Raw genomic sequence first — 14,045 nt, 5'->3', positions numbered from 1 at the left:
TGCGGATTGACGGATCATTGCGCTTGGCACTTGTTATCGGGGGGACTCCAATGGTCGACGCAATCCAGTGAGAACTGGAGGAGTTTATACCGGGTGCCCCAGAAATAATTATACAGACTGAGTACTAGAAGGTAAAAAGTAGAACGATTCTTAAAAAACGGCTGACTGCTAATTTTGGAAGATGTTTTACTGATCTTAAGACGACGTGTTTGATATGTGCACGATGGCGCTCCTGCTCATTACACGTAGGGGAATTTTTTAATATAATTTGTCCCAATCAATGCATTGGAGGGCGGCAGTGCAAATCGGTGGCCGCCGCGAAATCCAGACTTAGACTCATTGAATTTTTTGGAGAGTTTTCAAGACATTGGTCTACAAACCCGTTCCTAATAGCAGAAAAAAATTATATGCAAAAAGATATAAATACAATAAGAAATTATAACCAAACCCGGTTTAAATCATGACAATATTCTAGCTTACGACGTCAATAGAAAATGTATTGATGTAGACGATCCACATTCAGAAAACTTACTTTAGTTAATTTTTGTTAATTTTCAAGATGTAGGTATCGAAATATTTTATTAAAATTATCTTTAAAACTGTTCAAGATAAAAGTACTTTTGCAGAATTCTTATTGATGTAAAATAGTTGGATGTATTAGAAGTAGTCAAAAGATTCATGTTAAAGTTGCACTGATAAAAAAGTTAATTCGATTTTAGATACCTCGGCAAGGAGCATTAGTCCACCTATCAACTACTTTCAAGTGGATATTTTAGCTAAATTTACCTTGGTCAAGAACCTTGTTAAGAGCAATTTTAAGCGCATAAATTAAAAACTGTGAGGTTTATTTCCAAATTATAGAACTAAAAAAATTTACTTTAACATCCTGAAGAACGAAAACAAATAATTTTGAATCCTCATTTCCAAAACACCCTGTATAAATTCGTCATATTTACTGAAATTTATTAATCAAGGATTCGTAAAAAACTAAAAATATTTAAAAATCACAAGCTCCGCTAGATTTATAAAACTTTTAACTGCAAGTAGTGTGTAAATCCAGTCCTACTTGTTTTTTTAATACATTATTTTGTATTATCGTAAATATTGTGTAAATAAACCTATGAAAAATGTAACTAAAAGTCTATCGCCTCACTTCCCACAAATATTTTATATTACAAATGTACGTGCTTTTAATTGTAGTCTACACCCACGCTTCATATACTCAAACTCAAAACATTTAGAATTCGAGCAATTATTATTCCACCCTTTGCTATAAATAGACAGCTAGAGGAAGAACTAAAAAAGGACGTAATAAACCGAGTCATGTTTGAACATCATTAATTAGTACTTTTAAAGGTAATTAGCTTTCAAGAGAATCCACACCTACGAGGAGTAAAGTGACGGTTTTTGCAGGATGAATACGTTTTATAATCTAATTTAAAGATATTTTTATCAAAGCATAGGGGTGCGTTATGTAGATTTTGTCTATTAAATCGAGAAAGAAATCTCGGGTCTCCGGAAAATACATATATAAATATATATATATATAGGGTGTATAAGAATCATTTGTTATTTTATTATTCTCATAATTTGATCATTTCTAACGTTTTTACATACTATAAATATTTATTATTTTTATGAATACTTTATTATCTTCTGTTTTTAGAGCAAAAGCCTCAATTCCTTTTTATCTTTCTCTACACGACGGTTTGTTAATTTTATTGGATGAAAGAAAGATGAAAATCAAGATGATTGTGCCCAGAAAAAAGCTCTACGCTATACTCAATCTCCTATAGGTTTTCTTAAAGTTTGCTTTGCGGGTTTGAGTAATATACATCTAGGTGTTTCTTTTCTGTCCAGAGCGAAATATAGTGAACCGAGGTACATAGTATTGAAGATAGCTGTTGCTCAAGACGGACAACGATTATAAAGTCAAAGAACCATCCAAATATTATTCTTTATCATAGATTAATATCAGGAAAAATCAGGCTACTTATTACCTCTTTATATGCAGATATAGAGCTATGAAATTAAATTTTTGTGAACGGAAAAATTGTTTCCACCATTTTCAAAAGTATTTTGATATGGCGGCTTTCATATACTATTTGGGCAGGTACAAGATTGAGATCATGAGACAAAAGAAATCTGTTCCTGTTTAACAGCAGTACTTCGCGTCTTGTATAGATGGCGCAACACGTCAAATAGAATTGAAGTGACGTCACAAAAAGTAGGCTGATGCATTCCTTTAATGCTTGGATACTAAATTGTAAATGACCTGCACATGTCCAATATACATAATTACAATAATACATTCAATGGTATAGCAAAAATGAAAAAATGTTTATTTCTTTTCATATATAGTTCTTTACAATGAGCATTTGTTGCCTACTACTTGTAGCTAAACATATTAACAGTACAATTTATATTAAACAAAGGTATATACGAGTACAAGATGGAATTAGATCTATAGTCAGGTAAACATAATTTTTTCATAAATAATTTCGATATTGTGATATATTAGTAGATAATGATGATTCAGTCAGTCTTAATGCAACAGAAATAGTAAAATAATTATAAAGCACATTAAAGATGTAATATTTAATGTTTTGAAAAGTTATTTATCTCGCAATTTGCCGTTTGTAATTACAAGATTAGCTACAACTGGCTACTTTTTGTAAATAGTTAAACGGCTTAAGGCATATCGGACAAAAATAAACTGAAGCCATACAATAGCCAAATACTTCTACATAATTTTAATATAACTTCACCCGAACATGAGCATTTGATGAAATTTTACAGTTCTCAATAAAAATCATATTTCAGTTAAGAGAACTGTAAACACTGTGGAGGAATAACCTTTTGCAAGTTGTTAAAATGCATCTTACATCCAATGAGACGATGGTTAAGAGGTATAATTCTATTCACATATTTTTCATTTATTCGGGCTAAACATAAACTCACTTTCTGGAATGTTGAATGTAAGTAACTTGAGATTAAGGTGAAACTATTAACATCATTGGAGGGAAAGAAATGTCCCCAAGTATAAAGGCATAACGATTAACGTTTGAGAATATGGGTTATACTCAAAGATGCACACACACAAAGAGTGATTCAATAATGTATTAAAAACTCAAGAGAATTAAGACTACTCTTTTAACTTTGGAACAATTCGATCGTATATCAATGATACTTATTCTTATTTGTTTGTTTAGTATCTTTCGCCGATTGCTATTCAATTGACTCCAAATTATAATTGTACGATGTTATATGGAAATACAGTAATTCGCATCTTGGACACTTACGTCAAAGCAACGCTTTTGCTGTTACAAAGGTAGTTTAGACATAATCAATATAGCAGCAGTCATATGTAAATAAATATGAACTCCACAGAAATAGTTGTGAATAACTTTTGTTCCATCCAGTGATGTTAATGGGAACAACTACTCACTATTAAAAGAAAAAATATTATTTTTTTATAGGACAAAGTCTTTTCTAAGAATAATTGAAATTGAAATAAACCGCCCTTAAATAAATTTGCTGCCTAAAGTCTATTCATAAATAAATGAGACTAGTTTGAGACGTAAAATAAATACTAAAGTAATATTTCTACCATGAGTAATAAGGAGGACCAATTTATTCTGAGGGAGTGAGATCTTTTTCTGGTTCTCCTTCATGAAGAAGCTGCTGTAGAATTTCGTGTACTGGTTCGAAGGCTTTTTTGCTGCCCGCATTCGTTAGAAGGAGGTAGTCGTACATATCATGGTGACTAATCGTACCTAAAGGAATTATGCTAATGTAGGACTCTAGACATGATCACTAAAGTAAATTCGTCCTAACATGTATTCATAGAAACTTAATTTGTGTTAACATTTGAAACTTAAACTACATCTTACCATCAGGCTGTATAAATCCTTTATCAATTGAAAGGAATTCTATTTTGGGTAAATTTTGTAAATTTTTTTGCAGAAGCTCATTTACATTTTGCAATTTTTCTCTTATTGCATTTGGATTCTGTCCTCTTGGAAGCAACGTCTAAAATGTTTTTTATTTACTTCATAGAGGCAAAAATTTATTTATATGAATTTTAAACTAAAATTAAATGTATAAGATTACATACTGGCACAACAATATACACATCAGGATGTCGTTCTCGAATTGCATTAATTATCTCTAAAATTCCTTCAACAATCTCTTCAGCAGTATTTTTATAATTGTTAGTTCCAACATGAAGAACTATGACCTAAAATTTCACATGAAACAATAAAAAATCTTATAACTATTAAACAATTTTACCTTTGGCTTAACATTATCTAACTCCCCATTTTGTACTCTCCACAAGACATTTTCTATTAAATCTCTGTGTATTCCAAAATTTAGGCAGTGCAGGGGAACAAACAACTCATTCCATATATCTGTGTGTTGTAAGGCTTGTATTACAGAATCACCAATAAATATCACATCTGCATCTTTGTGTCTTGTTTCGGCAAGAAATCGGTTATGCTTAAATAAACACAAACATTATAACTTTCAGTGCTATTTTATTAATCATCAGGAACAGAAGTTCCTAGCAGTAGATCTTGGGTGAATGCTTCAAAATATCTTGGATATACCTTAAAATACCTGGAGCATGTATGCCAAAATACCTCAGCAAGCTTCTCTTTGTTTTTACATATAAGTTTCATAGAAGAAAACAATAAATATTTTAGGTTGCTTTATTACAGCATATATATATTTACATGTCAGTTAAAATTCATTTAGTGAGAAATAAATTGGCCTTTTGGTAGGGGAAAAGCTGAACTTCCAACATTAAATTCTTTGAGGTCCATAGGTGTTTTTGTGATTAATTCAATTCAAAAGGGTTATATTATACTTTGAATTACATTACTGTACTTACCTACTGCTATTGGCTAAATAATAGTTTTAGAGTTTTTAATAAATCTTTTAGTTTTAATATACTTACAAGGCAACAAGTACCAAGCCCAAATTATAATAAAAGCTAATAACAGATAACAAATTCCTCTCGACCAATAATTGTTGATGAATTGAAAATTGTAATATCTACGTTATGCAATTGAATAACTATCAGCTTTTATGGAAAGTCACTAAAGTTAAATCTGAAGTTTTACTCAATTGTAAGTGAACATTCAGAAGTTTAATTGCACTTGAAATTTGAAATATATAAAATGAAAAACCAAAGCTTACTAGCCGTTAGTTGAGTAAGTTAGTAAGGTAAATAACCCATGTAACTTCCTGAAAACGGTTTATGATTTACTTAAATTTGATTATATTAAAAGGTGAACAGACACTTACAATAATAAATTGGATTAGAAACCATATAATAGTGTAATCAACTAATTGAATAGAAAGTGGTAACTTACTATGCTTAACCATCTATTATCGCCGTGTTCATCCTCAACTGGAACAGGAATTTTACAAGAATTCATTTCTTTCTTCAATTAAAAGTAAAACTGGTAATTAAAATGGAAAAAACTATAATTTATAATATTTTTGAAGAAAAAAAATACAAATTATAAATTACATAACCACACTTTCCTCTTGTATGCCAAACTTCACATTTTTTGGAAATAGTTCAGGAACTTTTAGGAACTCGGTAGAGTTCGGAAATTATACACCGCGCACGAGTGTGCAAAACCAGCCGTAACGAACTCTATCAGATTCCGCCTACTTAGCACTGATTTTATTTTCATTAAATGTATTTTCACGACATAACTAATAAAAATTTTCTGGTATATTCTCAAAATATTTAAAATTTATTGAAATATTTCAAACTTTTCTTTTAACTTTTTACTACACCAGACCGAATCTATTACGCGCATTAAATGAGACTGGAGCCCTATTTTATAGGAGCATGCGAGAATTAAAATGGAATTTTTGTTTGATGAAAGTGGCCAATGAAGAAATATAGATCTTGACAAGTTCCAAACAATGGCGCCGTTCTACAAAGTTGTAATTATTTTACAACTGTTTTAAATTTGCAACAAAAATTAGGTCTAATGCTACTTAATAGAATATGACCTATCCTGGGGTGCGTTAGATATCCTCGAGTGTTTACATTTTTTCCACTGTACTAACAGTACTACTGTTCGAAGAGTCTGCACACGTTTATTGTTCGTAAAGGTCTAGTCTTGGACCTTTGACTGCCTCTTAAAGTGGAAACAATGCTAAAGAGTCTGACCAGTAGTCTGGTTCCGAGCAGCCTAATCTAATTTTCTTTGAGCTATTTTCGACAACCAATGTTGCCTGAATATAGATTTTTAATTAAAGAAATTATTGAAGAAACTGAATAGAGAACACCACACCTGCTTTCAAAATTTTGAATTCTATTTTTTCAAAGTAGCAACACTTTGACAGATCATAACTTTTATCCTGATAAGCCCTCACAAGACACCAAAATCTTAACACCCGAAGCAATCAAATACGGCACTGGTGGAAAGAATTTCTATTCTGTTGAGAGCAAAAGGTAAAAAACCTGAGCAAAAAATGCGAGTATCCAATATCGCACTCAAAAGAAAAAACAAAGTTGATGAATGTTGTCAAAAATTGAACCGTTGAATGTCAAATATTACATTGCTTCATTGTAAAAAAGGACAAGTTGCAGTACAAAAGCATCAATCATTCTTAGTTATTGTGCTAATCAATGAGGAAAAAATAAGTGATTTTTCAAAATTAAAGTTTTTTCGAATATCTCTGAAAGTCATCGAAATTTTTCAAATTTTAAATTGATATATTGTGGAACTAAAATTTGCGCAATTTTGCCCTATTTAATCGACCTCGTATTTTTTATAATTGTCGAAATTTTCGTGGTTACGTTTTGGAAACGGATACTCCGTATACCTCTGTCGTTTGTTAACTCAAGGGAAATACGAAGTTATGGACTCTTTCGCGTTGCCCTAACGCCCTCAGTAGAACACTCAATAAAGTGAGTAAAATATGTAACCGCTCTTCTTTCCGTCTTTAGTAATAAAAATGTTGTCCATGGTACACAATTAACTTAGAACACCCTGCATATTGACTAAAAATGACAATACTTTAATACCTTATATATCGAAAATTAAACATTTGCGTATTTACATTTATAGAAAAAAGTCTTATTTTGATCTCAAAAATACGTCCCGAAATTTTTTGCACTGAATTTTTGATTACCCTATATAATTGGCTCAGCTTTCGAGCTTTTAACGGAAAATTTAATATTGAGAGATAACTTCCATTCAAATTTCATAAAACCATATTTAGCTTTACTTAGTAGTTTAACGTCTCAATCATTTTATCATTTTGATTCTGTAACTATGCAATATTTTGGCAATCGCAGAATATTACCTACATCAGAACACGAACGAAATAATACATTGGCTGTACAAAATACAGATTTATTAATGATCGTTATTAAAAATATGCAGTTTCTATGCAGCTATGCCGAAAAAATACATAATAACATTAAATCACATGTAGATACATATTTAGTAGCGTGTATATGTATAACATCTTACAGTAACAGAATTTAAACAAAAGTTTATATTAGAGATACAGTAACGAAAATTTTATTGCATAACGAAAAATTCACATATTATATCCAACACAAACCTATCAGTAAAGACAGACAATCACTTTAAACATCTATAGGCATGGTCGCTTAAAAACGTTTATCTATAAAAAAAAGGGGCTGATGATACATAACGCAACTTAGCAAAATAATTTTGATCGATTTCATTGCGTTGCGTGTCAAACCGGAATGGCTTTTGTTCCGTTCCGGGCCGGAACGGCTTTTATCTCGTTGGCTGGAACGGACTGAGAGCCGTTCCAGCCAACGTTCGGTAGAGGACAGAAAAGTTAAATGGGAGGTTTCCTGTGTATATCTGTTCCTAATGGATATACCCACGTGAATTGAATTCACTTAATCTCTGGCAAATCACATTCTAAAACTTTAATATGCAACTTGTGAATGAAAACATAATAAATCTTAATATAGGAATGGAAGGCATGCAAATACAGTTTCTACTTATATGTAAGTACGAGTATAAATCATGCATGACACGAAGACACTGAATATGAATTACGCATGTGGAAATTACTGTTTTGATTTACACACATGGACCACACAAGGTGGTCCAGGGAGGAGTAATTCGTCCATAAACTTTTGTTAATCGATCATATGAACGTATGGTTTTCGGTCCATCACAGGTATACGTACTTATATTGCGCATGTTGGTTGGCCAAAGTTATGTTTAGTTTCGTGGAACACCTTTAATATTAGCGGACAAACTTTTTGTGAGCCGTATATCACACCTATCTTCAACCAAAGTATCTATAAATTTTATGCATAAAGAGATGGCAAATGTGTAATCTCGAGTGTCCCCACTGGGAGGTAAGAACGCCAACTTACAGGTGGCAGGAACGTCATTAAAGCTTTCAATTGTTTGAGTGGCTTAAGACACGTGGGGACACGACCTTCTTTAACGGATGTCGAGCCTGACCGGTTCAGGAGTTAAGTTGTCAGGAGCATGAAACATTTTATATATAAATTTAAAGGATTTTTAATACTCAAGCGGTTTGCGACAGAGAAAAAGGGTTTTTCTAACTTTTATCGGATTAACCACAAGCTGGCTCACCGCTTAAACATGGCCCAAATAAAAAAATAATTTTTCATGTCAAACTCAGAAATTAAACCACGTTTAGGCTTGGTTGGTAAGTTTACGAATAATCTGAGGGCAGTTTTAAAAAATCCTTCCAGTTGGTCCTTATTTCCGGCGGAGGAAAGTGCAGTATCCCAAATCACTTAGCTGATGCAGTGAGTCTTAGTAGGTCAAAAAATATCAAATTTTGTGTGTCAAAACTTGTTAGAGGATACACTAATGCACCAAAAAGTTACCGAAAAATTGCTCATGTTACACCTAGGTCATCCATTTACGGGAATTCATGAATCCCACACTGCCTAAGATACTGAGATGACCATGGCTTCGTTCGAACAGGCTAGGAAACAAATTCCAAATGGTCAGGTATAGTCAAAAATATGTGCAAAGGATCTCGATGGATATACTACCATATTTCTAACGGCTCGGAGCCGATTTACCTATTCTGGAACAGACCTGATGTATCATACCTTTTACCGTTTCTACAATAGGTATTAATGTACTCTACGACTGATAAAATTTAATATTACAGGAGCATGTATTTTACAACATTAAGGCTTCTAGTACCTCGACATTGCTCCATCACATTACCCACGATAAACATGAGTTTTCTAACATCAGCGATTGTTATATAGAGTACCTTTTGAGTCGCTATGTTCATGGAGTTTTAGTTAGTGCAAGCAAAAGACAACTAGGCGATTGATAAGTGCGAGGAAAACAGGCTACCGTCGCTGACCAGTAAGCAGTACGACTTAGTCCGAGGACGGATCATGTCACAAACGGGCTTGTGTTTCAATTGACGCGTTCCAAAAATGCCAGTTCTACTGTGGTTGTACAGATAAGGCTACATTAAAATTTATGGAATTTGTTCTTGAAAAACATATTCAAATTTGCATGTATATGCGTCATTTGCGCCTTTCAAAATCACGCAGAACTATATCCCTCCTCGGTTTAAAACGTACTGCTTGTGAATCAACGACTCTAGCTGATCATTGACAATGAAAGTGGAAACGGTAGTCTGTCTCACTCGCACTTATTCATCGCCTAATTGCGTTTTGCTTACAGTCACTAAAGCTTCAATGTCCACAGCAACCAACACAAGCACTGTATAGTTGTATGCAGAATGATAGATCGACGTGAAAAATTAAATATTTTCTCAAGGAGACATACAAAAAAATAAATAATTTAAATGCCTAAAATAAATATATATAAAATTTACGTTAAATTAGTGTTGTTAACGATCTACTTGCAACCTTTTAAGTATATATTTATATGACAAAAACACAGACTTCGCAGAACATTGTTATTAATTAAACGATACCAGTCTCTAATTATAGTAAATAACTAAAACCAATACTGCGCAGTAAAAGGGTTATCAATTAAAAAGAATACAGCCTGCTGGCGTGCACTAAACCAGCATACCAATTCATGTCAGTAAGTAACTCGGTTCAGAGGAAAAGAAACATTTCTGGGTTTCAACATACCACTTCATCACATTATACAACCATAAGATTATCAACACTTCTCTCTGAAGTCAGTCTCGGTCTCGATTGATGGGTCATATCCACAGCACTTGAAACGCTCCGTTTCGCAGGCAGTTCCCTACAAAGATTCAACCAAAACCTAGAATCATTAGACCTTTCCCAGGTGATGACATTCATTGATCTAGCGACCGAAGCAAGAGTTTCACCAGCTCCATTCTTGGTTTCGTTTTCGGAGGAGGGCAGATCTTTCAAGGAAACGCATATCAGTCTTGGAGTCTCAATGCTTTGGAGCTGTTTGAGAGCTTGGTAGAGACTAGTTGAGATCCAGGAGTTTTTAAGTGATCCTGGGGAGAGTATTGTAATTAGGCGACGAGAGGATGGGGCTTGCTGCGAAAGTGCGGTTCGCCCTGGAAGGAACCAAAACATTAACTTAGAGCATATTGGACGGATACCTAATTTTATAGTATTATACAACTTAAGGACTTACAATTTGTTATGTCTGAAGACAACTCTTTGGCAACACAATTGTACCCTCTTCCTTCCAAATTAGGAACCATGACTCCAAGAACCAGTTCGCTGTCTTTAGGTGCATAGGCTATAAGTACATCGTTTCTTTTTCCATCGTTTTCTTCGACACTGCCGAATCTGTCTTTAAGCATCACGAGACCCTGGAGCCCGTATTGCTTGATTACGACTAGAGCCGTGGTCAGTAGTATGATGGCCACGATAGAGAATATTAGGACTTCTTTCAGAGGAAACGGATTCCGGTTGATGTAATCTTGGACGCGAACTAGAATATAATAACCTTTGTAAACATCAAATTACATATAGTTCTGAGCCATACGTCAACAAAGCTGACATTGTATTAATAATTTCTTCATAAATTCGTTTTATATTCATGAATAAACTCACGAATTCGATGCCAATGTAAAGCCTACTTCAGAGCTGGTTCGGACCTGCGATTACACTGGTATCAATTCAAAATTGTAAATTGGGATTGGCTGCTACTTTTCTTTATCGTTAATGCCCGAAATAATAATTTAAAATGCCATTAATATTATTCAAAACGTATAATCGCAAGTGCGCGCGCCATTGCTTAAAACAAAGATATCTCAAGAGTTCAAGACGTTTTTGACGGCATTTAGCCTAAAAATTTGGGGCAACTAGGTAAGTGTAAATGAGATTTTGTGCTGACGCAACCGGCCGACATGGATTGAAAATTAGTTTGACACCCAATGAAAGTTAGTTTGACACTTGATGAAAGTTTGTTTGACATTTGATGACACTCAGTTTGATACTTGATGAAAGGTAGGTTGACAGCTGAACATTGGAATATTGGCAAGCTTACTCACTCGGCTAGTTCACATGAATTATCACATAAACATATCACAAAAATGAGAGATCACATTAAAATTCTACCTACCTTTTTCCTTTATTGTAACGCTTTTATTGATTGTATTGCCAGGTTTGCTAATAACGCAGATGTAGGTAGCATAATCGTCTAACTTCGTTTCATTGAATATTAGATATGTGCCGAATGTTTGTCCCTCTTCCCTGAGAATAAAAAAAAAATTACTTATTTATATAGTTCGGAACACTGGTATCTGTGGTCATCGCTAATAATATGTTTAAAATGCGGGATTATTATTAACTAACTAAAAGTATTTATTAAACCTAATTGTGGACTGAGATGGCAAAGGCGACCGAAACAAGTAACACAACTGCAAGTCGCAGCTTTCATCTTTGCATAAATTTCGTCGCCGGCAAGTTGTATTCAAATTAGAACAAAGGACCGTCAGAATGCAAAAAGAGAACAATAAAACGGAGAAACCCAAATGGAGGTTTCGTGATTTTGCACTATGTCTGGCATTATTTCCGCCAAGTTTCCGCCACATTAAACTCGTTTCGGATGGAGTCGTATTCGTCAAGCTAGAACCTGAGGTATATTCCATGCAGGGTTAGCTTTAACTGTTGCTTTCTTAGTACTTTCAGTGTTTTTTTTTTCATGTGCCCTGTGGACACGTCATGAGAAATTGTTTTTTAATTATTGAAAAAGTAAAAATATTTTGAACAATCGCTGAGACTTGGCGGCCGTTTCGATTCAAAGCAATTAGCAAATGCATCAGTAGCAGCAAATTTATCCGACGTTTACATCGGCATCCGGGCGGCATGGGAATTTTTTCGATATGTACCTGCCAGTGGGTTCTCTCGATTAGCACCGCAAAAAACTTGATAATTACCCGTAATTGGAACCAGACGGGTCAGCGGCTCTTTGCTGTCGCGGGTACCGCGGGGACAAAATCAGGAACACATCGCAGTTGGTGGTAGGTACTGAACTACGAGGATTATCTCAGAAGTTTCAGACTTGACATATAGATGGCGATTTTTTTTGTTAAAAATTTGATTACATTACAAAGACTTAACCTTAACAGGCTTCTGCCTAAAGTTCGAGGGTGTTACGTTGATTTCTGTTTGTTTGGAGTAGTTTTTAGTGAACGCTTTTGGAAATTTTCCGAACATGGAAATAATTGATCATGGATATGTGATTCAATACTTTTACCTGAAAGGTCTTAGTGTGTTCCACATCAAAGCGGACTTCGATTCTGCTCTGAGGGAGTCAGTTCCCTCATTAACAACGGTAAAAGGTTGAGTGGCGGAGTTTAAACGTGGTCGTTCTAGCTGCGAAGACGAACTCCGCGGTGGTCTACCCAATGACACTCCAGACTCGACCACTCCAGAAATTGTGGTAGAAATTCACAAAACTGTACTGGAAGATCGTCGGCTTAAATTGTGGTAGATAGCAGACGTGATAGTCGTTTCAAAAAGAACTGTGTCGCATTTTGATTCAAAAATTGAATATGGGAAACAATGCCGTAAGGATGTTTCAAGGGAGTGTTTGGCCAAATTTCGCAACAAGAAAGACGAGTTTTTGCATTGATCCAGAACTATGGTTGAAATATGGATCCATAATTCGCACCTGAGACAAAAGAGCAGTCAAAACAACGAACTTAAAGAGAGGAATCGACTCCAAAGGAGGCGAAAGTAGTTCCATCTGCAGGAAAGGTGATGACGTCAGATTTCTGGTATGTATGTGGGATAATTTTTATTGACTATCTCCCTAAAGGAAAAATAATGAACGGAGAATATTGCATAAATTTATTGCGAGTGTTTGAGCGAAAAAGAAAATACACTTACGTCCTTGCATTGGGGAAAAGCATTCAACTTGGTTTCGAACTTTTTCCTCAGCCGCCTCATTCGCTAGATTTAGCCCCCTCAGACTATTTTCTATTTTCAAACTTGAAAAAAAGGCTCGATGGAAACACACTTGCTAATAAGGAAAAGATGGAGTCCGGGGTTAATGCTTAACTTGAAACATTCGAAGCTTCTTACTATAAAGAGGTTATAGAACGTGGGTGGGAAAAGTGTGTCAGTCTCAAAGGAGATTATGTTGAGAAATAATGTAATATTTGCCAATTTTGTTTTCTATAAGTGTTAAGTCGAGTACTTCTAGGACCATCCTCGTATGAGATAAACCTACCGAGAATGCATCATGTGATCTTTGGTGTGTCGGGTAATGACGCATTTTTTATTGACCATATTGGACTGAGATATCGTCTTCGATACCTTGATTTGTATGACTTTTGAAGCATCACACCTACAATTATCTACGTTTCATGGTGTACACGAGAACTTACCGGTTTATTTTACCCGAAATGTTTATCTTTGGCACTATGTCGTGAGAACGAGCGACAGTAAACTTGTCTTCCTTGGACTTTTTTCCCGTTTTTTTTTAATGTCCTTAATGATGGCAGTAATTATTATCGGACAAGTTCGAGCTCTTTTGATAATGGCAATAATATATTACGCATTTTGTTTCGAGCTGCCTGTTTTCGTTTACCTCAGTTACCATTAG

The 14,045-nt window shown here is 34.4% G+C and overlaps 2 protein-coding genes across 2 annotated transcripts in view; both read right to left on the bottom strand.

Moving 5' to 3' along the window:
• Positions 1–2,316: 2,316 nt before the first annotated feature.
• Positions 2,317–5,580, bottom strand: LOC136339186 (platelet-activating factor acetylhydrolase IB subunit beta homolog). Its single transcript, XM_066282209.1, has 5 exons — positions 5,379–5,580; positions 4,294–4,500; positions 4,118–4,240; positions 3,894–4,032; positions 2,317–3,776 (listed from the first exon to the last, which is right to left on the bottom strand). The coding sequence occupies exons 1-5, from the start codon at positions 5,442–5,444 to the stop codon at positions 3,634–3,636; spliced, it is 678 nt and encodes a 225-aa protein (XP_066138306.1). The 5' UTR covers positions 5,445–5,580; the 3' UTR covers positions 2,317–3,633.
• Positions 5,581–7,372: 1,792 nt separating this feature from the next.
• LOC136339014 (single Ig IL-1-related receptor-like) overlaps positions 7,373–14,045 on the bottom strand; it is a 43,776-nt gene continuing 37,103 nt past the window's right edge. Inside the window, exons 5-7 of the mRNA XM_066281912.1 lie at positions 11,556–11,686; positions 10,620–10,922; positions 7,373–10,539 (exon numbers count right to left, since the gene is read on the bottom strand). Of these exons, the coding sequence (XP_066138009.1) occupies positions 10,145–10,539; positions 10,620–10,922; positions 11,556–11,686 (829 nt within the window). The 3' untranslated portion in view covers positions 7,373–10,144. The remainder of the gene's footprint in view (positions 10,540–10,619; positions 10,923–11,555; positions 11,687–14,045) is intronic.

The sequence above is a fragment of the Euwallacea fornicatus genome, chromosome 5 (assembly GCF_040115645.1).
Source record: "Euwallacea fornicatus isolate EFF26 chromosome 5, ASM4011564v1, whole genome shotgun sequence".
Taxonomy (NCBI): domain Eukaryota; kingdom Metazoa; phylum Arthropoda; class Insecta; order Coleoptera; family Curculionidae; genus Euwallacea; species Euwallacea fornicatus.
Note: the sequence above shows the minus strand (reverse complement) of the source record. Positions and strands in the feature narration are given on the sequence as shown.